The sequence below is a fragment of the Cardiocondyla obscurior genome, linkage group LG16 (genome assembly GCF_019399895.1).
Source record: "Cardiocondyla obscurior isolate alpha-2009 linkage group LG16, Cobs3.1, whole genome shotgun sequence".
NCBI classification, from domain to species: Eukaryota; Metazoa; Arthropoda; class Insecta; order Hymenoptera; family Formicidae; genus Cardiocondyla; species Cardiocondyla obscurior.
This window is the reverse complement of record NC_091879.1, coordinates 4,845,441-4,873,190: the sequence shown is the minus strand read 5'-3', so window position 1 is coordinate 4,873,190 and position 27,750 is coordinate 4,845,441. Positions and strand designations below refer to the sequence as shown.

The 27,750-nt window shown below is 38.1% G+C and overlaps 1 protein-coding gene across 1 annotated transcript; it reads left to right on the top strand.

Moving 5' to 3' along the window:
• Positions 1-24,902: 24,902 nt before the first annotated feature.
• LOC139109095 (histone-lysine N-methyltransferase SETMAR-like) lies at positions 24,903-26,199 on the top strand. Its single transcript, XM_070667909.1, has 2 exons — positions 24,903-25,331; positions 25,549-26,199. Exons 1-2 carry the CDS (start codon positions 24,903-24,905, stop codon positions 26,197-26,199), a joined length of 1,080 nt encoding a protein of 359 aa, XP_070524010.1.
• The last annotated feature ends 1,551 nt before the right edge of the window (positions 26,200-27,750 follow it).

The window sequence follows — 27,750 nt, the reverse complement described above, 5'->3', positions numbered from 1 at the left end:
GCCGCTGGAATGCGCGCGCGAGGTGTACGCGGACAAGTTCGTACGCTTCCTCGAGTTGTCGCTTCCGTTCGTTCGGTTTGACGGCTTGATTGCGCGGTTCGTCCGGTCGTCTCAATTCTCGTCCGTGTGTTAAAAACGCGGGCGTATACCCGGTGGCCTCGCTGGCGGCGGTATTAAACGCGAACTGGAGTTCGGGCAGATATTCGTCCCAAGTACGGTGTTTTTGCCGGACGTATTGGGCGATCATCGTTTTGATCGTCCGATTTGCTCGTTCGACCGGGTTGCACTGCGGCGCGTACGCGGGGGTCAGGCGGTGTTTTATTCCGAATTCTTTTAGCATTTCTGTTAATCGTTCGGCCTTAAATTGCGTCCCATTGTCGGATAGAATTTCCTCGGGACACCCATGTCGGAGAATAATTGTCTCCCTCAAATGCTTTTTGATTTCGTCCGCGGTCGCCTTACGCAGTGCGCGCATCTCCACCCATTTCGTGAACCGGTCCTGCATGTTGAGCAGCCACGTATGCCCATTTCGCGAGCGCGGGAGCGGTTCTACTAAATCTATGGCTATCTGTTGGCCGGGATGGTCGATGGCCGTACTGTGCATGATGCCGGTCGGTTTGCTTTGCTCGGTTTTGTAGGCTAAACAGGTGGGACAGTTCCGTACGTATTTCGCGATGTCGCGGAACATTCCGGGCCAGTAATATATCCGAGCGATCCGCGCAATGGTTTTCGCGATCCCGAGGTGGTCCGCGGTCGGCTCATCGTGATACTTTTGCATCAATCCCGGTCGTTCTTCCGTCGGTACGCACTCTTTCCATTGTGCGTCGGTCGGCGTTTCGGTGAAATCGAGTTGATGCAAAAGATGCCGATACAGCCGTCCTTCCGTGATCCGTAAATCCGGATTTTCGTGCGGTTGTTCGCATGCCCGTTGCCACATTTTCCGATGCCACGTGCATTTCGTTTGTCGGACGCTGTTTACGTGATATTGTCGCGAAAGCGCGTCGGCTACTCGGTTCAGCGCCCCTTTTCGGTATCGAATTTCGAAATTGTATTGTTGCAATTCGAATGCCCATCGGCCGAGACGGCCCGTGGGCGATTCGAGTTTTTGCAACCACCGTAGTGACTGATGGTCGGTTACTACGGTGAATTCGTATCCTTCTAGATATCCGCGCATTTTCCGGATTCCCCACAGGACCGCTAGACACTCAAGCTCGGTCGCGCTGTAATTTCGTTCTGCTTTACTGAGGGTGCGGCTCGCGTACGCGACGACGCGTTCCCCCTCGGCAAAATGTTGCGTTAACACTGCCCCGAGTCCGGCGTTGCTGGCGTCGGTCTGGAGCACGAATTTTCGCGTGAAGTCGGGGCAGGCTAATATCGGTGCCGTGGTCAGCGTCTTTTTCAGTGAGTTAAACGCGGCCTGTTCTTCCTCCCCCCAGTTCCATTTAACGTTTTTGCGTGTTAGCGCGGTTAACGGCGCGGCGACGGTTGCAAAATCCTGTACGAATCGCCGGTACCAGGATGCAACCCCCAAGAAACGTCGAACTTACCGGACGGTGCGCGGTTCCGGCCAGGTGGTCACTGTGGCGGTTTTCTCGGGGTCGGTACGAATTCCGTCGCGGTCTACGATATGTCCCAGATATTTGAGGGAATCCACGCAGAATCGACATTTGTCGGGATTCAATTTTAACTTCGCGTCACGCAGGCGGCGGAATACTTCGGCGAGTATGCGTAGGTGATGTTCGAAATTCGGACTGCAAACGATAATATCGTCCAGGTAAACGAATACGTGCGGTTCGAGGGCGGGACCGAGAATCGTGTCTAGCAGTCGCTGGAATGTCGCGGGCGCGGAGTGTAGCCCGAACGGCATGACGCGAAATTGCATCAAGCCGCGCCCTGGTACGGTGAAGGCTGTGACGGGTCGACTTTCCGGTGCTAGCGGTACTTGCCAATACCCGTTTTTAAGATCGAGTGTCGACAAATACTTTGCTCCGCGTAATTTATCTAGCGTGGCTTGGATCTGTGGCAACGGGTACGCGTCGCGCGCCGTTACTTCGTTGACGCGGCGAAAATCTATGCAAAACCGGTGTTTGCCGTCTTTCTTCTTCACAAGTACGATCGGCGAGCTCCAACCGCTTTCGGAGGGCTCGATTACTCCGTCCGCGAGCATCTTTTCGACTTCGGTGTCGATGATATGCTGCATCGCGGGGTTCCGTGGTCGATAGCGTTGTTTAATCAGCGCGTCGGTTTGTACGTGTAAGCGATGCTCTAATTTGTCGGTCGGGCCTTGTACACTCTCGAATTTTCGCATCTCGGTCTCTAAAAATGCTTTTAGTCGCGATTCTTCTTCCCCCCCGATCGGTATTTCTCCCGTCGCGGTTTCGGTGGCGGTGACGTGCGGTGTTCGCGTGACGCATCGGTCTCGGTCGGGAGGTGGTGGAACGCTAAACGCGGCGCGGGCCCATATGTCCACCCCGATTAATACGGCGCTGTCGAGCGTTGGTAAAATCAGAAAGGTGTGCGTTAACTTTTTCCCCCCTATTACGATCGGCACGGCGATTTCCCCGGTGGTGTGTGTCGCCGAACCGTCGGCGAGCCGCACCTGACCGATCGAATCCTTGCATGCTATTCCGTGCGCGTGTAGTTGTTCGGCGGTATTTTCGTTGACGTACGATACCTCGGAGCCGGTATCGAACAACGCCTCATACGTCTGCCCGAGGATCTCGACGGGCAGGTGCGGTCGCGGATTATAATTTATTACGGGGACCGGGGTGCGGCCGCTGTTTCCCCGGTCCGAGTCGCGTTTCCCGCCGGATGGCACTCGCGTGTAAGCACCCCGTCTTTACCGCACTGCGAGCAGAATTTTCGCGGAATTCGCTTGCAGTCGAAGCGTGTGTGGCCGCGCTGCTTGCACCTCCAGCAGCATTCGTTACGGTCGTAACTGGTGGCCAACGCCGCGGTTTGACGGGATGCGGCCGGACGCGGCTGACGGTCGAGGCTCTTTTCGATTTCGGCCACGCGACGCGCGAGTTCGGTCGGGCTACGGACCGTGTCTCCGCAGATAAATAGACGTAAGCGCGGGTCCATATTTTCGAGAAGAATTTCCATCTTCTCTTCCTCCGAATATCCCCCCGCCCGTCTCATGAGGGTCGCTCTTTCGGTGGCGAATTTGCGGAACGTTTCGCCGGTCTTCTGCACGCGCACGTCGATTTCCCGTTTTAGCTGGGCCCGATAGCGGTAGGGTAGGAATTGTTCTCTAAACGCGGTGCGGAACGCGTCCCAGGTAACCCAGTCTTGCTTGTTATTGCGGTACCACTCGAGGGCCTCCCCCCGCAATAATTCCGGCAGCCCGCGGAGCATATGTATCCCGTTGAAGCCATATACGGAGGTCAACTCGTCGACGCGCTCGAGAAATCCCGCCGGATCCTTCCCGTCGAAGTGGCATCCCCATTTCCGTATTTGATTCATGATCTTGGCCGGATCGTCGGTGGGCGCGGTAATCTCTATTAGCGGAGTGGCCATCGTCGCGTGCGACGGCCCGGGCCGTGGTAAGAAATACGTGTCTGGATTATCGCGGACGTATTCGCTGAGGCGTTGTCGTAAATCGTCGATCGTACCGGTCGCGGCTATCTGCAGTTCCTACAGTTCGGCAATTAATTCGGCTTTAGTTAATTTATATATCCACTCTCGTGGCATTCTTCGTTACGGACTAGTGACTTAAAGTCCCTGTTCGGGCGCCATGAAACGACCGTAATTCCTGGCCGCGAATATCGTACAAGCGGGAGTGCCCGGACGTGCTCGCCGGACGGACAGGATTCGCGAGTTGAATTGAGAGGTCCGAGAATGCACGAGACGTGGTTTATGTAACAATTAATTGATGCTTTATTCAATTAATAAAACAGAAATACATTAAGCCAATTATGACGAACGCGTGATTGAGACGTCGCCGGACGAACACGAATTTAACAATAGATTCACGATGACGCGGTAATTGGCGCGAGTATGCGCCTGATCGGTACGGTGGTAATCGATACGCGGATCTATGACGGGCGGGCCGTTACAGGTTTTCGGCAGCCGCCTAGATAACGCCCTAATCGGAGCGCGGGGTTAGCGGCGCGAATATTTCCCCGAGTCCGGGCCTGGGCGGGGCCTGATCTATGCACGCGGCGCGAGACGCGGTGATCGACCTAACGTTTAGATCGCGGCGCGAACGCGGTATTCGGACAGCGGGAAGGATGGAGCACCTGTTCGGTGTTGCAGTAGCCGAGAGTACTCGGCCGAGGCGGAGATCTCTCCACCCCGGTTTTGTGCAACGGTGCGAATGGATATTTTCGCCTAGGCAAGCTGACTGTCGATCCGGGATCGAGATCGCTCGAAGGAGGCGAAGTGCGCTTCACCCCACGAGCCGGTCGTACAAGTCTAAGTTTGCTTTCGACAGGAAGATTCCTTTGCGGTGCAAGCGTCAGGAGTTCCTGACCGAGACGGAGTTTGCTCCACCCCGTTGGTTCGCTTGCTCCAGGAGTCGGTTCGGTTCGGATGTTCGCTGCGAGGCGAACGGCACGAGAACGGTGCGCGACTTCCCCGAGTTCGGCTTTTTATCTCGCACAAGGCGACATCCGGGGGTATCCTTGTTCGTGGCGCCGGCCGCGGTATTCCGCGGTACCGTGCGCGTCGCGCTCGCTCGGATGAGTTCGGGGCCGCTCGGATACGCTCGTTCCGCGGGACTTGGCGCGTTCCGCGGTACTCGTTATAATTACGTATTTCGATGATCGGTTTCTTCGGGAGCCCCCCGCGCTCCCTTGCCTGGCCGAGAGGATGGTCGTCTCGTCCGTTCTTCACCGGGAACGATGCTCATTCTGGGGGCATCGTTACAAGGTTTCTTATTCAGAGCTATTGAGATTCTTTTTTTTTTTAGCAAAATTTTTATAAATGTCTTAACTAACTATCAATTAGATTTTATTTTATTTTTTTAATTAATTAAATAACTTATTGGTCCATGCATGCAATGTTAAATAAATTTATTTTTTATCAATTTTTGTAAAAAAGTATATAAAGATCTTTAGCACCTCTGGGCCATTGTCTTTTTTTAATTCGCGCATTATCTATTTCAATCCAACTATTAGATTGTCTACAAATACTTCTATAATTTCCTTCTTCAATACTTGAACCATAATGAAATATGGCATTCATAACTTTATATGATTTTTCAGCTATTATTACTGTAGCCGTTGGAATATGAGATATATTACAACTACGTATTGCTTTTACAACTTTATCGTCTTTTAACGAAAATATTGCAAAATGAATAATAATTATATCTTTTGTCAATGTTAATTCTTTTTTAAACAGTACACTATTTCCTGTACAATTATCACAAAACCCGTTATCAGTTTGATGCCACTGAGAGTATGTAACATTAAATAAATCTTGTAGATTATAGCTGTGTTTGTTAAAATTAATAATAGGTATTGAAATAAATAAATTATTAAAACAAACTGTTTTTGTATATTGCCACGTAACACACCGAGTAGTAGAAGTTACTTCATGCTCTACTGATTCTCTTATACACTCGTACCTTGTACACAAAGTTGTTAAAAAATCGATTCCATCTAGTTTTATATTCATCGTAAACGATTCTCCTAAATCTTGTCGAACATCATATGTATTTAAATTACTCATTCCATATTCATACCGATGCATTAACATACGTAGAATATTTGATTTATCACAATTAAGCAGTTGCTTTCTAATAGGACTTAAATGAAATAGACATTGTATAACCGTATTAGCATAACATACAACATTTTCTGTATTTTCAAAACCACGTAAAACCCAAGTGGTATTTATTTGTAACATTTGATTTTGCTGACCATTCTCTTGAACGGCTTCGACTAGTTTAGATTGTATCCATAGAATATCTTTCACTTTGATACGACGTTCCTTTTGCATAGTAATTATTTCTGCCTCTGGTTTGTACTTATATTTTAGTCGATTGTACTCGTCAATAGCTTTTTCGTCAGCTGTCACTTTGGAAGGATCAAAGTTAATCAAATGCAATCCTTCCACAGTTGTTACTCGAGACAATGCAACGTAAGATTGACCACAATTAAATATAGAATTGCCTATATCAATAACAGCAGTCTGTAAACTCAATCTTTGACTTTTATGAATAGTTATTCCATAACTCAGACACAGTGGAAATTGTTTTCTTACAACAAATGCTTTATCCACCACTTCAAATTTAACGTTTACTTTTTCTATCAAATATTCTAATCCAGAAGGTAAAAGCAATTTAATTTTTTCCACACAATCAGTAGATATATCTCGTACAACTGAAACTACTGTAGCTATTGTACCGTTCACCAGACCCAATGTAGCATCGATATTACGCCTTATCATAACTTTTGCTCCAATTTTAATTACAATTTCTTTTGAAAGTCCAGCAGTTTTAGAATTATCATCGTCATTATTTGATAATACTTTTAATACTTTTTTTTTTAAATATGAAGTACAGTCAATTGTATCTTCAGCAATTAATAATATCTCTTTTGAATCAATGCGACTTAACATAGCTGTATTGAGAGCGTCACACATATGACGTGCAGGTAGGAGACAAACAGCGTCCGATGAACAATTATTAATAAAATCGCATAATTCCTTTAATCTGGATTCCAAAGAATCACCTTTAAAAATTATTTTTCTATTTTCAAGTACGACACGATCAGTCGTTGTCAATATACCAATACGAATTCTCGACAACAATTGCTTATATGTATCGTCTTCTCGCTGACGCATATTAATCGTCAATTCATCGTAATGAAATAACGTAGACCACAAATTAATAGCAGTTATAGAACCAATGCATTTGTTAATTTTATCATTTGATAATTGCGCAAAAATACAATCTTCACGTACAGGAGGCAATTGAAGTAAATCGCCAAATAAAAGAATGTGTTTTTTACCGAACCAACCATCTTCAACGTCATTTGTATCAAAGATTTCTGTCAATCGAAAATGTATATACATTAAAATCAAATTTGATATCATTGACACTTCATCAATTACAAAGAGAACAACTTCTTTAAGTTCAGTTCGTAAAACTTTTAATACATGATTTGACAATGGTTTATACTTTGAAGTCTGACCATGTTCAACAGGTAATTGAAGTAATCTGTGAACAGTCAAACCATCAATGTTAAACGCTGCTATACCAGTAGGTGCTGCTAAAGCGGTATCTTTGTTGAGATTATGTTTAATCCAACATTTAATCGTTTTAATTAAGAAACTTTTTCCAGTTCCACCTTCTCCACTAACATATAAACGTAATATCGAATCTTTCGACCTTACCGTATCAATGACTCTATCAAATACTCTTAGTTGATCCGCATTTAATTTTGCTATTATTTCTGAAACATCGATATTATCTATTTTCTCACCAAGATCTCTAAAATCTTGCATCGCTTCACCAGCTTCTATATTTTGAATACCAATCGGATTATCAGGATCATCCTGAGACACATTCTTTTGTTGTAATTCTTCATCAACTTGCTGAACCAACTGTTTTGCATTTTCAAATGCTTTTTGCAATTCTTGTACTTTTTCATGATATTGCAATGCCTCTGTAAGATGTAATTTTGCTTTTTCAAATGCTTCTGCATAAGTGTCACAATTATCTTTATTAAGATCGTTTAAATTTCGCCATGGTTTAAACATAAGCAGTAAAGAAAAGAAGTAATCTTCGGGCTGTGTTTCAACATTGTATTTATAGTGATTAATAAGACATGCACATCGTCGTCGTTTAAGAAAATGTTTTATATCTATTTTATAATATTCAATTAATTTATTCTTTGGCTCCGTTGTCGTGACATCATACCACTTTGCGAACTCGTAAAGAGACACTGATTCCAATTTTTCCACTCTATTTGGATAATAATCATCTACTAAAGCCGGACAAAATAAATCTGTGGATTCTTCATCTAGAGCTTCAATCTCTTTACGACTTTTTAATTTTTTCTGTCGTATACGATTAACGTTCAACCATTTAATAGTAGTATTACGATCAGTTCCATATAAAGGAATACTTATTAATGTATCTGCAGCTTCAAGAGCTCCACATTCCCTATTAGTTATAGATCGTAAACCATAATTCCAGAGAACACTGGCCAATGATTTATTTTTATTATTTTTAAAACTCTCAAGATCGAAGTTAGATAACTCACTTTTACCCGCTTTATTTACATACTTAGTAACATACCATGTAAGCAAGGTCGACTTTTCACCAATAAATTGTATATCCATATTTCCTTCCCATGCAGTAAGAAGCACGGGATTATAATCATTAATATCAACTTCATCTTCTGTTCTAGGAAGATCATACAATCTACTTTTATGTTTCAATTGCTTTCTACCTGCTATTGCAGTTGCTACATCTCTCATATACAATGTTTCAGTAACAGGTCGTGGAAATCCAAAACGACACCTACGAATAACTTTTCGTCCTACTTTTTTCGATCGTAGACAATAATCATTATGTCTGTGTCGTTGATGTTTATCAACACGACCGTACAATAATGGTGCAATATTTTTATCTGGCTTTTTGCAGCTAATGTATTGCGAAATAAATTTTAAAACTTCTTCTACAGAAGATTCTCCAAAAATTGGTGAATTTTTTATCCAAATTAATAAATGAAAATGTTGTATGCCTCTACTTTGATATTCTCGTCGCCAAAAATAGTGCGTTACTTCTCCGATCGGAAAATCTTTCGAACAAATAAAATCTATCATCGCTCGAAATTTATTATCAAGAAATCTCGACGTTGATACAGGATCTTTAGCAACAAGTACACTAGTACTCAACGAAGAATCTTGCCATCCATTAACTTCACGAATAAATTCACCTAAATCGTCCCATAACCATTCACTAAGACTTAACGTTAAAAACCATGTTGCAGGTCCGTAATGTCGAGCCATACAATCTAAATCGCTTCTTGGTCGACGCCAATATTGCTCTGTATTTCGAAGTACGGAAAATATAGTATTTAAATTGGACTCCAACAGTTCTTTCGACATAGCTTCTAAATATTCCGCAGCCGTATAACGGCTTCGTGGATCAATTATATTCATTTTATGATAAATTCCACGACTTAACTGACGAATATTTGCTCTATTTAACAAATAAAATAAGTATTGTTGATTCAGTCTAAATTGTGGATGCTTAGACATCAAACGACATTTAATAAATTCATGTTCTTCAAGTTTGTTTGGTCTTTTTTCATCATATTGTCCATTTTTACCGAATGGATATAAATCTGGAAAACACATCAAATCCAAATTCTTTTCACGATTATCCAAAGGTACATCTTGAATTTTTAACATTTGATACAAAGCAGTTGCAGTTTTATTTTTTTTTTTTCATATAATGGATATATAGTATATTGCTCGTAGTAACTCTCATTGTCATCTTTTTGAGTCAACATAGCCTTGCGCTGGTGTAATTGAACTTCATCATATGTCATCTTTTGCGTTTGCAAATTGGAATTATTTAAATCATTTTCTTCATTAAATGGAGCTTCTGCATCATTTTTTGTTTCTTGTGCCTGAAATTCTACGTTATTTAGACTTCCTAAATTTAATTGAACATGTGTTATGGGCAGTACAATGCCAGAATATAAAAAGTTATGAATTTTCAACCATTTTAAAGCTTGATATATTTTTTTTAAATCCACTAAATCTTCCCAAATAATTTTTGATTTAGTTGGAATATTTCTAACTAAGATACGTAATTCGTGATTTAAATTTATTGGATCAATTTTTGAACATAATTTATTAAAAGTTTCTTCTAAAGGAATTGGTAAATGAAAAGTTGAACCTTTAACTTTTTGTATTTTTTGTCTTTCTGGAATTACCTTATGAAAAACTGTTCCCATTTTAACCACAGTCTGAAAAGCTTTAGCTCTCTGTATAAGTATTTTCTCAAATTCGTTCAGAGAAGATATACACTCCGGTACATCATTTGCGAATAAATTATTTAGAATACAATAAGCAGGCAACAGTCCGCTACGAAATTTCTTATCACAATAATGACATATGTATTCAGGATTAATTTTTTGTTGATCTACATATGCCATTAAATCGTTCCAAATTGGATTACATCTACGTGTTTGAACTTTATTAATAACTTTAGAAATATTTTTCTTGTAACTAAGTCTTTCACACGATATACAAATATATCGTGGTGTATCAAGAGAACGTTTTTTCAAAACTTTAAACGCATTTTGATATTTTGAAATAATATCATCATCGCTCATAATTGTATCACTTTGCTGATGCTTGTATATATCCGCTATTTCTTGTGCTGAACGTATAATTTCCTGTAGTTTATCAACTTCACCACAAGTTAATGCTTCGTCCAACTGTAACATTTTTTGATAAGAGCTATAAAGTTGGTAAAGCAAACGTTTAATATATCTCACTTTTGGGAAATGCGGTGATAATAATTGAACTGGAATAAACATAGCTTTACAAAGATTTAAATTAATGTAACAGCTATGTGCGTGACCCTTTTTAGAATTTTCTAAATTTTTATCAAAAATTGTTACAGTGCAATCGTGAATTCTTTGTATTAGTTCTGGAATTTTCCTCAAAGTACACTTATTTATAGCTTCTAACAATTTTTGATATCGTTCGATTAGAAGCGGATCATTAACTTTACATAAAGTACCGCATAACCACGATTTTTTTGCTCGAGCTTCTACCAAAGGTAACGTATTAACAATTTGTCCTCTCGTATTTAACATTAAAGGTTCTGTTTCATTAACTTTGGATGAATTAATATCACAATACGTCGAATCAACGAAATAATTTTCAGACGAAGCTGTATGTCTAGATATACCACAAAATGCACTTATTTTGTCATCAACTGTAATACATTCTGCAGCAACAGACAAACATGTTTCAGATCTATTTTTGAGTTTAGCTAATATTTTATACATATTACGAACAAAAGTATCTCTAATATTGAAACACCACCGAACAATTTGTTCTGCTTTCAATCTTTTATCAATATAAGATTTATTACTATTAGTAATACCTTGTTTGTATAAAATATGTATCACATATGTCTCAAAAGAATTATGAGTTCTTAAATAATTTGTAGATCTAAATTTTGCATATTTTTTAAATATATTTTTGACAGGATTACTATTTTCCACTGCAACTGTGGACTCTAATTTTTGTTTCTGGTAGTATTGCTTATTATAAAGCCACTTACGCTCTGAGTGCAACCTGTAGAACGTTTTTGTCTTTTTGCACATGCTCTGAATTGAAAAAATAAAATATTCGTTTTCGTAAATGTTCTTTTTCTTTATTTTTTATGTATAAACATTGTTTTTTTATGCGATAAATTTCTTTTTTCCGTGCATAATTTTCTCTCCGTTTAGCAAGCTTATATTCGTTACTATTTTCACAGTCTTCTTTCTGTTTAGCACGTTTATTTTTTCTCTTATTATGTTCACATGGTTTTCTCTGTTTAACAATATTATTTACCGAATCTTCTTTATATTTACGCCGCTTTTTAGCACCTTTATTTTTTTCATCTTCATAATTTTGACAGCGTTTTATAGCACATCTCTTTAAATTTTGTGCATAATTCACTTGGTCATTATCATGTACATTGTCTTCTTGCTGACATTGTTTATTTTTATTAATATTATTTAATTTTTGTAATTGCTTCTTATCATATTGTCGTTTTATACGTTTCTTTGTTGCGTCTAACTCTTTTGCTCTTACTACAGCTAATGGTAACACTTTCTGTATTACGCCACATTGTAAATCTTATGGAAAATGCTCTATCATATTAGTTTCAAAAATTTTTAATAAATGCGAACGCATTTTACTCCAATCATACTTTACTTTCTCGGGTTTTATATTGAATAATAACGACACGGCGAAAGCTATGGCAAAAACACCGCAATCGTCACTATTTGGTTGTTTCTGAACAAAAGGAAATATAATTGAATTCTTTTTTTGGAAATCATATGTTGGAAACAACCTTGATAACATTATTAAATGATCTTCATGTACATTTTTTGAATTTAATGAATCATAAATAAATATACGTTTTGTATTGTAATAACTACATACCCAATGTTGTTGACTATATAATATTTGTATATGTTTTTTGTTCGGAGAGACAGGATTTATTGTTTGTGGTAATTGTATCCGCCACGTTGAAACAGGTTTATAATCTGAATGGTTTTCCAACAGATTGTTAAAATAATCCATATGGACATCACTTAACCAATCTCCCCGAGTAATTTCATCTTTTTCTTTAAGTTGTAAAATGACTTTTTTTTGTTTTGAAAACATGTTATTTATATTACAAATTTGTATTTATAAACAACAAAGCAATCGTTTTGTGCAGGCACACAACGGTCTGTGTTTTTTGGCACAAAAGCAGACTATGATCTTTGGTGCAGATACAACGTATAATCTTTGGCACGGAAATAGCCTATGTTTTGGCACAGAAGTAGCCTATATTCTTTGGCGCAAATAAAGTATATATTCTTGAGTACAAATGCAGCCTATATTCTTTGGCGCAAAAGTGGCCTATATTCTTGGGCGCAACTGCAGCCTATATTCTTTAGCGCAAATGCGGCCTATACTCTTTGACGCAAATGCAGCCTACGATTGTAAGCGCACAGCAGCCTACGTATGTAAGCGCACAGCAGCCTACGTATGTAAGCGCACAGCAGCCTACGTATGTAAGCGCACAGCAGCCTACGTATGTAAGCGCACAGCAGCCTACGTATGTAAGCGCACAGCAGCCTACGTATGTAAGCGCACAGCAGCCTACGTATGTAAGCGCACAGCAGCCTACGTATGTAAGCGCACAGCAGCTTACGTATGTAAGCGCACAGCAGCCTACGTATGTAAGCGCACAGCAGCCTACGTATGTAAGCGCACAGCAGCCTACGTATGTAAGCGCACAGCTGCCTACGATTATAAGCGCACAACCGCTTTTATTTTAAAAAATCCAAATCGACCTGAAAAAAAATCCTCCAAATAAACCTGAAAAAAGAAAAAAATTACATTCTAACGTAAAAACGTGGCGTGTGGAGAGAACGGAACGTATGGAAAGAATAAATAACGAGGAAAGAACGAAACATGTGAAAAGAACAGAGCGTGCAAAGAGAACGCAGTGTACGGAAACGAAAAAAACAGAGCGTACGGATCATTAATTGCGTAAATTTATACCAAAATGCTACAACCGCGTTTTCTGATTAATTCAGCCAATCAGAAACGATTCAGCCAATCAGAAGCGCGAAAAGTACAAGAAAGCAATAAAGAATAGATAACAGTCAACAAGAAAGCGAAAGAAAATACATAACAATCATTAAAAAATTTACAACCAAAATGCTACAAGCGCATTTTTTAGTTAACTCAGCCAATCAAAAACGATTAAGCCAATTAGAAGCGCGAAAAGTACAAAAAAGCGATAGAAAATAGATAACAGTCAACAAGAAACCAATCAGAAGCGATTCAGCCAATTAGAAGCGCGAAAAGTACAAGAAAGCGATAGAGAATAGATAACAGTCATTACTTGCAAAAATTTACAACCGAAATGCTACAAGCGCGTTTTTTAGTTAATTCAGCCAATCAAAAGCGATTCAACCAATCAGAAGCGCGAAAAATACAAGAAAGCGATAGAGAATAATTAATAAGATAGAGAATAGATAAATCAACAAAAAACGAATCATTAATTGCGTAAATTTAAATCGACATGCTACAATTGCGTTTTTTGGCTGATTCAACCAAGCAGAACCGAGAAAAGTACAAGAAAGCGACCGAGAAGAGATAACAGTCATAGCGAAAAAATAAGCGAAAATTGTAGGAAAAAACGAAAACGTATCTTACCCTGGTTATCACTATATGCACGACGAACAGTCCTAAGCCCAATCTGCACAGTCAATGTTAAAATTATACGCGATCTATCACAAAACCACAACATAAACAATATTTCACTCTCGCTGTAGTGACAGCCGTCACAAACTATGTAAATATACGTTACGAAACTCACCGTAACTACTATAACTTGTTATAAACTCACCCATAAAACGCAATCGTTTTTTGTTATACTAATCTCAGTTCCCGCCATTTCAAAATGGCGACAATTACGGACGAAGATCTTCAACAAATAGAAGAAAGTTACTTTATTAATTTTAGAAGGTAAGATTAAATGATAATTAATACACACACACACACACACACACACACATACACACACACACACATATATATATATATATATGTATATCTCTTTTTTTTCAGCTACATGGATGATACGGAAAAAAACCGGCAGTCGTCTCCTTGCGACAAGGAGACGGCTGCCCAACAGCAGCCGCCACCTCCTCAGGAAGGATCACAGAACGAGACAATCATAAATATGTTAACGAAAAGAATTGCGGAATTGGAAAACAAACTAAAAAAACGTAAGTATCTTCATAAGAATAATAACTATAATTTTTTATTAATAATTTTTTTTTTTTTTACAGCACCTCGCTGGCAACGAGCCGGCCGCAACAGGGGTCGCGGACGTGGCCGCGGACGTGGCCGTGGACGAGGTCGCGGACATGGCCACGGTGCCGGCGTTACGCATAATCAAACGTTATACTTTTATTAATTAATGTATTAACCAAATAATCTGTATTTCCAGTAATAAACAGTATATAAATGTATTAACCAAATAATCTGTATTTCCTGTAATAAACAGTATATAAATGTATTAACCAAATAATCTGTATTTCCTGTAATAAACAGTATATAAATATAAATGCTATTTACGATGTTATATCTCTGAGTGGTTTTATACATGTTGCAAAACTCAATGAAGTGTCACAAATCGTATCAAATTTATTTGTGCGTAATTTAAAAATTAGTGATGTAAAAAACATAGCAATGAAATTACTATAACATTGGCATTACAGCATCTTTTATGTAAATTAAACAGGTAAATTTATATGTTTAAATTTTATTGCAAATTATTTATTGTCATATTAATTTTAAATATAATGACATTTTACGATAATTTATGTAAATAATACATGTATATTTTATCGTTCAACACCCATTTTTGTGCCATTACTTTCATACATGTATTATTTACATAAATTTTCGTAAAATGCCATTATATTCAAAATTAATATGACAATAAATAATTTGCAATAAAATTTAAACATATAAACCTGTTTAATTTACATAAAAGATGCTGTAATGCCAATGTTATAGTAATTTCATTGCTATGTTTTTTTACATCACTAGTTTTTAAATGATACGATTTGTGGCACTTCAATGAATTTTGCAACATGTAGAAAACCACCCAGAGATATAACATCGCAAATAGCATTTACATAATATTTATTTACTGTAGTAAATTCTTCTATATTGGCAACGATTGTTACTTCATACGCTTCTCCAATGTGATCAAAATCAAAGATTCTCCTAATTTGCCAGAATTTAACGACAACAATTTTGTAGCTTCCGCTTCTTTTTGACGTTTATCTTGTTCATCGTGTACTTGTCCCATTTTACAAAAGCTTCTTGTAACTGTAAAAAATAAAATAAATTACTACAGTATATAAATATATTATTTACATAAATTTTCATAAAATGCCATTATATTCAAAATTAATATGACAATAAATAATTTGCAATAAAATTTAAACATATAAACCTGTTTAATTTACATAAAAGATGCTGTAGTGCCAATGTTATAGTAATTTTATTGCTATGTTTTTTTACATCACTAGTTTTTAAATTACGTACAAATAAATTTGATACGATTTGTGGCACTTCAATGAGTTTTGCAACATGTAGAAAACCACCCAGAGATATAACATCGCAAATGTTAGGTACAAAATTCTCTTTTTGTTTTCTAGAATTTGTATATTCCTTTTCCTCTTTAGCTTTCCTTTCTCTTTCTTCTTTCAGTCTTTTGGAAGCTTCTTCATTCCATTCCTCACCCTTGCGCAGTATACTCAACTGATCATCTGAAGGTGCATGCTCCCTCTTGAAGATCATTATATCGATCAACGCCTTCTTCACCAAAGAAATAGGCTAGGACACTTGCCACTTCTGCTATATCATAATAGAATTATTAAATTAAATTTAATCTCCTTAACATATAATTACATGTCGTTATTTCTTACCTTAACGGGTCATACTTACCTTAACTTAACAAGTAATAGGTCACACTTACCTTAATTAACAGATCATTGCGGATCACTAACCTCACACGTCAAACATCAACAGAGTCGATAAATCAAACAAACTGTCGATAAATCAATCCGCGCCATCTAGTGATGCAAAAACGAAAGGGACATTTTTCGAGACGTAAAAATGACGACGGAGAATCTTAAATAATTTTACTCTTGTAACCAAAACAATTAACGCGATATCTTTATTTATAGACAACGGAGCGAATTAATAAGAACACTTTTATTATATAAGTCGACCCTAATCTATACAATAAGCCTATTAAGAAAGCGATTGGTTGAGCCGTTATTGAGATCTGGTAATCTACGGATTCTCAAAACGTCGTCTCGCGTATAAGAGGCAGTGCCTCGCTGCGCCTATACTTGGCGCGAGGCACTACCGTGCCTCTTGATCCGGAAATGTGTCAAAGAATAGAGCCTGAAATTCGGCCGGTTACCGTAAATTTAGATAGGCATAGTCACGTACCCACGATTCAAGTAAAATTAAACAATCAAAATCAAAACGCGACTTTTATGTTAGACGCGGGATCGGGTCTGAATATAATAAAAGAAAATTTAATTTCCGATAAATTAAAAATTGACTACGGAAATATTTTAAGATTAAACGGAATAAATGATTATCCGGTATATACTCTCGGTAGAGTAATAATGCCGCTACCCAGTGAACATTATGACGTCTTAAAGATGTCTTAAAGACGTCTTAAATTTTACAAGACATCTTTCAGAACTGTCTGTAAGACGTCTTAAAGACGTCTTAAAGACGTCTTACGACTCGTTTTCTGACGCCTTAAGGATGTCTCTCAGACGTCTTAAAGGACATTTTCAAGACACATTTAAGACGTCTTAAAGAAGTCTTAATTCCGTCTTTTAGGACATGTTTAAGACGTCTTTAAGACATGTGCAAGACGACTTTCAGACGTGTTTAAGACAACTTTACGCGTTCCCATAATTAATAATAATTATTAATTTAATTGCAATAAAAAATACAGAAATTAATATTGTTTTTATATTTGTTTAATTACTTAAAAAATACATATATAAAAATACAATTTTTAAAAAATACAAGTATATTAACACATGTATTTTTTAATTAATGTATTTTTATGTTGTACATGTATTTTTTAAGTAATGTATTTTTATATATGTATTTTTTGAGTAATATATTTTAAAATACATTACTTGAAAAATACATGTATAAAAAAACATTAATTAAAAAATAAAAATATAAAAATACATTAATTAAAAAATATATGTATAAAAATATAATAATTGTAAAATACATATGTATAAAAATATATTTATATACATATGTATTTTACAATTATTATATTTTTATACATATAAAACAATTTATACATATATTTTTTACAATTATTATATTTTTATAAATATTTCGCTTCTTATAATATTTGTACGTAGTAAAAATAATTCGTTCCTATTAAAATAGAACATAAATTACTGACAAATATTTTGTGAATATGTAAGGAACCTTCAATTTTTTAAAAATATTTATTACAAAATTGTATTAATAATGAAAATAGTCATCTCGTGGAAGCAAAATTCAAATACAAAAAGATGCTCGAGGGAATTGTAATATACGTGATTAATATTTTTCCTTACCTCAGACATGATAGTTTGCACGAACGATCGTGATAACTTTTTGAGGTTATAAGACTTACAAATCGCGCGGATTTTTCAAATGTCTTAAAGTCGTCTTAATGTTGTCTTACAGACGTGTCGTTAAGACGTCTTGGAAAATACGTCTTTAAGACGTCTTTTCTAAGACGTCTTCACGACATGTCTAAAAATTGTCTTAAAGATGTCTTTCGGTTAAGTCTTAAAGACGTCTCAAAAATGACGTCTTTAAGACATCTTTAAGACATGCATGTTCACTGGGTATTTAAAAAACGAGTAATTTTTCATATAGTATCAAAAGATTTTCCCATTTCTCAAGCCGGAATATTAGGAAACGATTTCTTTAAGCAAACAAATTCGCGAATAGACTATGCCGAAGGACGTTTAGAAATATCGGGAGAAAGAATTTCATTTTTGACCTTCGAAACAATTACCGTTCCACCGCAAACCGAATCTCTATTCTTTGTACGCATTTTTAATCCGGAAATTGAAGTCGGATATGTACCGCGAATGAAAGTCATCCACGGTATTTTTCTGGGACATACCGTCGCCAGGAATAAAGACGGAAAGGCCTACCTGTATATCAAGAGGCACGGTAGTGCCTCGCGCCAAGTATAGGCGCAGCGAGGTACTACCCGTGCCTCTTATACGCGAAACGAAGTTTATTAATTTTCATACATTATCGGATCTCAACAACGGCTGAACCGATCGCTTTCTATGTAGAATCATTATGTAGATCAGGGTCGATTTATATAAGAAAACTGCTTTTCTTTTTTTGCTACGTTGCCTACAAACAAAGATATCGCGATGTAAAAATTGCCTGTAAAGAGTAAAAACATTAATATATTATTATTTTCTCGTCATCATCATCGTCGGCCCAAATTTTGTCCAACTTGTTTTTCGCACCGCTAGATGGTGCGGATTACATTATCAACTGTATATTGACACTGTTATCGACACTATTTATTGACAAGACATGTCAAGACATGTGATGTGACTAATGATGATCGCGTATGTATTTTGCGTGTTAATTAAAAAATAAGGTATGTAGTTCTTTAAAATCAGTTATCAAGACATGTGTAGCTAATAATTAATATAATCGTCATTAATATAAAGGTTATATAGGTTAAGAAATACATATGCAATATAAAATATAAGAAATATTAATTTTTATTCATAATTTTACATTTTCAATTATATATATAAATAGGTCGAACATCTCCACGCAAATTTCCCCGGCCGCCACGCCAATTTCCCCGGCCGCCACGCCAATTTCCCCGACCGCCACGCCAATTTCCACGGCCGCCACGATTTCCGTAACCGCCACGCAAATTTCTTCTTTTTTGAACTTGATGGCCTGCTCGCTGACCTCGTTTTGCTGAAAAAAATGTAAGTAATAATATAATTATTTAATTTAAGATACACAATTAGATATTAGATAATAAAAAAATATATAAAAAATATAAAAACTTACGTTTTAATTTTATTACCAGCTCTTCTAGCTGCTTTACTTTTTTCTTTAAAATGTCCACTTCTGCATTATCCACCTCGGCAACATTTTCTTTTGCAGCTTCCTCGTGAAGTTGCACGTCATCATTCGCAGCTTCTTTACGGGGAAGCTGCATGGCATCTTGTTAGTTTCTTTTTTCTGTACTTTTCAGCTGCTCATCCATATTAAATGCATCATCTTCCATGTGTAGAATCATGCTGAAAAGATATACAATAATAATTAAAATATTACAAGAGAAATAAACTAAAAAGAAACAAATTAATCTTACCTATCGACTATGCTGTTCTGCGACATTTTGCTATTTGCAACTTGTTTATTATAGTTATCAAGGAAAAGCCGTTACTAAGGAAAAGACCGCCAAAAGATCGCGCATGCTCTGTAACCATAGGTGTGTGCGAAATCGGGTAAACTTAACGCATCTATGTTGCATATAATCCATGGTCGTTTTATTTATTTATTTATTTTATACATCGAGAAGAAATGTGTTATTTAAGGAAAAATCAACTTTACTCAGATTTAAAAAAATTGCAGTTGGAGAGGTAATATATATATATATATGTCCAATGGCAGTTTCAACGACATTTTCATATATAACCTGGCAGTTTTGACGACCGGCGTCAAAAACATCGTGGTATAAAGGAAGTTTTGACGACAAGTCGTCAAAACTGCCGTTACAAACTTTTATTACAAAAATGTTAATTAAGCTTAAATGTATAAATATATTTAACGATTTAATTTCAGAATGCAGTTAATTTTGATATTACTACATAGAATTAGTACATTTCATATATACTGTCGCCAAAACTGCCATTGTATTGTTAGCATATGTACAAATAATGTCGTCAAAACTGCATATACATTAAAAAAAAGTCGTCAAACCTGCCAATGCATTGTTAGCATTACTATACGCACTGTCGTCAAAACTGCGCATACATTAAAAAAAAGTCGTCAAACCTGCCAATGCATTATTAGCATTAGTATACGCACTGTCGTCGAAACTGCCCATACATTAAAAAAAAGTCGTCAAAATTGCCAATGTATTGTTAGCATTAGTATATCCACTGTCGTCAAACCTGCCCATACATAAAAAAAGTGTCGTCAAAACCGCTATTTTGTACTTTACTTAATTCGAAAGCTTCAAAAAAGTAAAAACTATTATTGAACTGTATTTCACAATAACGTTACCACAAACTAATAATGAATAAAAGTGAAAACGGTACATTTTCCGACATTAAACCATTAAAAAAACTAAAGTAAATGTAATACACATAAAATACGTAAAGAAAGTTTCAAAAGCTAACAAGTTATTAAAAAAAGTTGATACGTTTTACTGAATCTTAAAACACAGTGGTTTCGCATTTAGTAACGTATAAATGACCTGAGATTATGTAAAATTAAAAACGCCATTGCATTGTTAGCATAAGTACAGACACTGTCGTCAAAACTGCCAATACATAAAAAAAAAGTCGTTAAACCTGCCAATGCGTTGTTAGCATTAGTATACGCACTGTTGTGAAAACTGCCCATACATAAAAAAAGTGTCATCAAAACTGCTATTTTGTACTTTACTTAATTTGAAAGCTTCAAAAACGTAAACAATATTATTGGGCTGTGTTTCACAATAACGTTACCACAAGCTAATAATGAATAAAAGTGAAAACGGTACATTTTCTGACATTAAACCAATAAAAAAACTAAAGTAAATGTAATACACATAAAATACGTAAAGAAAGTTCCAAAAGCTAACAAGTTATTAAAAAAAGTTGATACGTTTCACTGAATTTTAAAACACAGTGATTTCGCATTTAGTAACGTATAAATGACCTGAGGTCATCTAAAATTAAAAATGCCATTGCATTGTTAGCATAAGTACAGACACTGTCGTCAAAACTGCCAATACATAAAAAAAGTCGTTAAAACTGCCAATGCATTGTTAGCATTAGTATATCCACTGTCGTCAAACCTGCCCCTACATAAAAAAAGTGTCGTCAAAACTGCCATTGCATTATGAGCATTAGTATACGCACTGTCGTTAAAACTGCCCATACATTACAAAAATGTCGTCAAATCTGCCAATGCATTGTTAACATTAGTATACGCACTGTCGTTGAAACTGCCCATTGTGCTGAATTTATTCATTTAATAAATTTAAAAAAACATAAAAACAAAATTTTAAAACCATAGGTTGCTCTTTATCAAAGTCGGGGATGAACCCGCGACTCTGCCAGGAACGCAATGAACAAAAAGTTTAACACCGGCTATAATTCAGCACAAATCAAATTCGGAACGTGAAGAGAAATTACGCATACAGTCCGCCATGGGTAAACGCAACGCACACGAAAGCGAGAAAGATGCGCAACGCAACGGAGAAAGATACGCAGCGCAACGCGAGAAAGATACGCAACGCAACGGAAAAGATACGCAACTCAACGCGAGAAAGGTACACGCAACGGAAAAAGATACGCAACGCAACGCGAGAAAGATATACGCAACGCAACGGAAATGATCCGCAACTTGACGCGAAAAAGGTATACGCAACGGAAAAAGATACGCAACGCAACGGAAAGATACGCAACGCAACGCGAGAAAGATATACGCAACGCAACGGAAATGATCCGCAACTTAACGCGAGAAAGGTATACGCAACGGAAAAAGATACGCAACGCAACGGAGAAAGATACGCGACGCGAGAAAGATACGCGACGCAACGGAAAAGATACGCAAAAAAAAAAAAGAAAACTCTGGGCTGCCGGCACGCGGCGATACAATGCCCACCCCCGGTACCCCACCGAGAACGGATCGGCTTCCGAACTTTCCTAACACGCGCACAGGACGTGTCACGACACCCGCGAATTCCTGCTCGAAACTCCCCCTTTCACCCCGGGGCTCCACGCAACACGCACGCAAATACTCGCCGCACGCCGTCTTTACGTGATGGCTGCGACTCGACGTCCCACGTCGTGATGAACACGGCACTCCGCCGATTACAGCTTTTTCCCTCGGTGGCTGAATATACCCGGAGAGGCCGGTATAGTCCCACGGCGCGGCGGAATCCGTCGTCGCCGTCCTCAAATCTGCTCCGCTGCGGTACTTGCGCCGGCTCCCCGTGCTGGTCACGTGATTGGTGGGTGATCGGCAACTCCTCGCCGAATCTCTCAAAAGAGCTGTAGCACAGGATTGCCAGCCCCTGGCCAGAACGGTACGGCACGTGATAACTGCGTGCTCAACAGCTCGCCGGTCGCTCTCCCTCGTCGTCAGTCCCGCCGGGCAGAAAATTCATGTGAGATTCGCTCGGCGAAATCACTCAAGCCCTTCACGGGTGGAAAATCCATGGAAGAAGTCGGCGACAGCCTCCGCACTACCTCGTCGTCGTCGGTCCCGTCGGCAGAGTTCGGCACCTCGGTATCTGTGCGACTAACTCGAGACTCGCGAACGGGCCCGTTGCCAGGCCAACCGCGCCGACGCAATGCTCATTACGGTGTCGGTACCGCCAATTTTCGCGAGTCGGTAAATCGCCAGGTCGGTAAGCCGACACCAAAACCGCGAGATAACGCAGTTTTTCGTTACACCATACATAAAAAAAGTCGTCAAACCTGCCAATGCATTGTTAACATTAGTATATCCACTGTCGTCAAAACTGCTCATACATAAAATAAAGTCGTCAAACTTGCCAATGCATTGTTAACATTAGTATACGCACTGTCGTCAAACCTGCCTATACATAAGAAAAGTGTCGTTAAAACTGCCATTGCATTTTGAGCACTTGTACATTTCATATACACTGTCGTCAAAACTGCCATTGTATCGTTAGCATGTGTACATTTTATATACACTGTCGTCTAAACTGCCTATACATATAAGAAGTCGTCGAAACTGCCTTTCTGTACTTTATTCCACTTTACTCAAAAACTACAAACAATTGAAAAGTTAAAGTTGTTGGACTTTTTTTTTGTAGTAATTGTACATAATTTAACGTTGAAAAAAAATTCTGTCGTTAAAACTGCCCTTGAACATATACAGGGTGTCCGAAATATTATTAGCAATAATAAAACTGTGGGTAGGAAGTCAGATTTGGAGACGAAAAGTTCTTTACGAATTTGTAAAATTCGTAATCATTATTGAAAAAAAAATTTATTTGTCTAGCGCAAGAGCGACAAGGAAGCCACGCGGGAGTGAGCGCGACAGGCGACGGCGTCATTCTTAACCATTCGCTAGTCGCGCTCACTCACGCGCAGCTTTCTTGTCGCTCTTGCGCTAGACAAATTAATTTTTTTTTCAATAATCGTTACGAATTTTTCAAATTTGTAAAGGACTTTTTGTCTCCAAATCTGACTTCCTACCCACAGTTTTAATATTGCTAATAATATTTCGGACACCCTGTATATATACAGGGTGTCCCAAACATACGTAAACAAACTTTTAGGGTAGATAGAACGTCTAAAAAGAAAACGAAAAGTCCTATACCGTTTTCTGAAATTCTTACTCGTTTTCAATAAAAAAATTAATTTTTATACACGCAAGAGCGACAAGAAAGCGTGGCCTGAGTGAGCGCGCGATAGACAGCGGCGAGTATATCTTAAAAGCGATGGGCGGAGTCAGCGCGCTACGAGCGAGACGAAGCGACAGCGCGCGTTGTCGCTTCATTTCGCTCGTGTGTCGTCGCATCGTCTCGCTCGCGCGTTGTCTCCTTGTCTCGCTCGCTACGCGCTAGTTTCGCCCATTCTCTTTAAGCGATACTCGCCGCTGTTTATCGCGTGCCTACTCAATCCACGCTTCCTTGTCGCTCTCGCGCGTATATAAATTTTTTTATTGAAAACGAGTAAGAATTTTAGAAAACAGTATAGGACTTTTCGTTTTCTTTTTAAACGTTCTATCTACTCTAAAAGTTTGTTTACGTATGTTTGGGACACTCTGTATACAGGGTGTTAACGCAACATACACATCAGTATGTCGGGTTGCCTATCAACCTATCGACAGGGGCGGGCTACTAATTTATCGACACTATCTACAAATCGAGTTACCGAAATACTGCAAAATGCTGATCCCTTTTTCCGGCGGGAGAGAGATTAAGTTTTGGTTACTTTAATATAATATTAAATGTAAAATTTATAGCATGATAGGTATTATATTATATAATATAAGGTTTAAGTAACAAAAATTAAAATACGGGAAAATATATCGCCATTCTACGCATAAAATTTTCCCTCACTCGTCTCAGTATGCGAAGATGATTTCGGTACATGCGTCGCAAATTCTATTTTTTAGTACTTCGGCATGTTTTGATTCAGTTTTATACACATCATTTTTTAAAAGAACCCCACTCGAAAAAATCTAGTGGCGTAAGATTCGGAGAGCGTGGTGGCCACTTCTGAGAATTGTAATGCCGTTTATCTTTCATTTTAAAAAAGTTAACATCAAAACGAAGCGTGCATGTCACACAAGTCGCGTTAACATACACGGTCGGTCTCATTAACTTTTGAGAAATTACAATGGAAAAATACTCGTATGAGGAATTAACCGATATAATACTGATTTATGGTGAGTGCCAACGAAATCAGAGGCAAGCGGCTGCTCTGTACGCAAATAGATTCCCGGACAGACGTCGTGTAGACAACGGATTTTTCCACCGTCTCTGTGAGAGATCAAAAACAAATGGCCAGTTTTACAAATCCCGCAGGCCCATTCATGTTCCAAAAAGAAATCGGGAAGTTATCGGTGCTGTCCAAGAGGCTGTTGTGACAAATCCTCATACAAGTACGAGAGCAATTGCTAGGGACTTAAATATGTTCTATGTTGCCGTGCATAAAACTATAAAATATTCGTTAAATATGCATCCATTTAAACGGCATACTTCTCAGAAACTTACACTTGAAGATATGGACCAAAGATTAAATTTTTGTGAATGGATCATTAACCATGTAAGTTTGTTTAAAAAATTATTTGCTATTCTGTTGTTACAATATACTAAACGTAATTATTATTGTTTATTACTATCGATAAAACATTAAACTTGTAAAAAATGTTTTTAAGATGTCTTTTAGACTGTACAGATATTTTTAAAACGTTTTTCAAGCGTGCGTGTTGTACGGGTGCCATCAGCTTCGTACTAACTAGACTCCAATTTATAATTCGCAGGTAAATTTTAATGATGCCGAAAATGATCCATTCTTAAAAAATATTTTATGGACTGATGAAGCCGTTTTTAGAAAAAATGGGTACATAAACCGGCAAAACGAGCACCATTATGCAGAGAACAATCCCCGTTGTATTAAAGAAATAAACATTCAAGACAGATGGACTGTTAATGTGTGGCTCGGAATTATAGGAGATCATGTAATTGGTCCTGAATTTATTCAAGGCTATGTAAATGCTGAATATTATTCAGAGTTCCTTCTGAATCGGCTCAACGACCTTCTGGAAGATGTGCCATTGGCACAAAGACTAGAAATGAGATTCCAGCAAGATGGACATCCCGCTCACACTTCTCGTTTGGCAAGGAATATTTTAAGAGAAAAATTTTCCGAAAAATGGATCGGGCTTTATGGTCCTCAGGAGTGGCCACCACGCTCTCCGGATCTCACGCCACTGGACTTTTTTGCGTGGGGTTATTTAAAAAATAAAGTGTATAAAAATGAACCAGAAAATGCTGAAGAATTAAAACAGAGAATTCGCGACGCGTGTTCTGAAATTATTCCTCGCACATTAAAACAAGTAAGGGAAAATTTTATGCGAAGAGTGGCGATATGTTTGGAAAAAAACGGTGGTCACATCGAACATTTATTATAAGTATAAATATGTTTATGTTTTATATGTTATAAACAATACCGTTTATTATATGTTTATAATTAAAATTATTATATGTGTTGTTTTCCCGTATTTTAATTTTTGTTATTTAAACTGTATAATATTTAATACAATACCTATTATGCTATAAATTTTACATTTGACATTATATTAGAGTGGCCAAAACTTAATCTCCCTCCCGCCGGAAAGATGGATCAGCATTCTGCAGTATTTCGGTAACTTGATTTGTTGATAGTGTCGATAAATTAGTAACTCGCCCCTGTCGATAGGTTGATGGGCAACCCGACATACTGATGTGTATGTTGCGTTAACACCCTGTATATATATATATATATATATATATATATATATATATATATATATATATATATATATATATATGGCGTTTATTTCCCTTGCGGGGTACACCCGGACCTCCGCTCCGGTTACAAACAAATCAAATCTCATAATTAAAACATTAATAACTACATAAACTACATAAACTACAAAAATACAACAAACAAACGTAACTAAATATATTCTTTATCGCGAGAGAGAGAGAGAGAGAGAGAGAGAGAGAGAGAGAGAGAGAGAGGGAGAGGGAGAGGGAGAGGGAGAGGGAGAGGGAGAGGAGAGGGAGAGGGAGAGGGAGAGGAGAGGGAGAGGGAGAGGGAGAGGGAGAGGGAGAGGGAGAGAGGAGAGGGAGAGGGAGAGGGAGAGGGAGAGGGAGAGGGAGAGGGAGAGGGAGAGGGAGAGGGAGAGGGAGAGGGAGAGGGAGAGGGAGAGGGAGAGGGAGAGGGAGAGGGAGAGGGAGAGGGAGAGGGAGAGGGAGAGGGAGAGAGAGAGAGAGAGAGAGAGAGAGAGAGAGAGAGAGAGAGAGAGAGAGAGAGAGAGAGAGAGAGAGAGAGAGACCATCCTAATACCATTCATACTTTTCTCATTCATTTCAGGACTTCCACTTCCGGTGCTTCTTCTTTCATACCTTTAAACTTCTATCATTTTTACGGTAATTATGCATAAAAAGGTCATCCTCTTCGATTTCGATGACTTTGACATATGTTGTAGAGGTCACCTTCCTGAGTGACTTTGACCACTTTTTAGAGGTCGGCCTCTCTTCGTTAAAAAAATATTCACTAAGAAAATTTCAAAAATATGGCAGGTATTTATGGTATTGAGATCGGTATAAAAAACTATATTTACATTTTGAAAAAAGGTAAATAAATTTTAATTTTTAATTTTATAAAATTTATAATTTTCTCCATAATAAAAAATGACAGACAAAAGGTTCGGCTCCCCTGCGGGAAGCCTCACGATTGTTAAAACTAACCTAACCCATTTCATTGTAATTAATGTGTAAATTTTGATACGCTTGAACAGTTATTAACCCACGTAGAACTTAAAATGCAAAGAAATCAAACTGCTTCAGATATACAAAAAAAATATTCTTTGCATTTTAAGTTTTACGTAGGTTAATAACTGTCCAAGCGTATCAAGATTCACACATCAATTACAATGGGATGGGTTAGTTTATTTTTAACAATCGTGAGGCTCCCC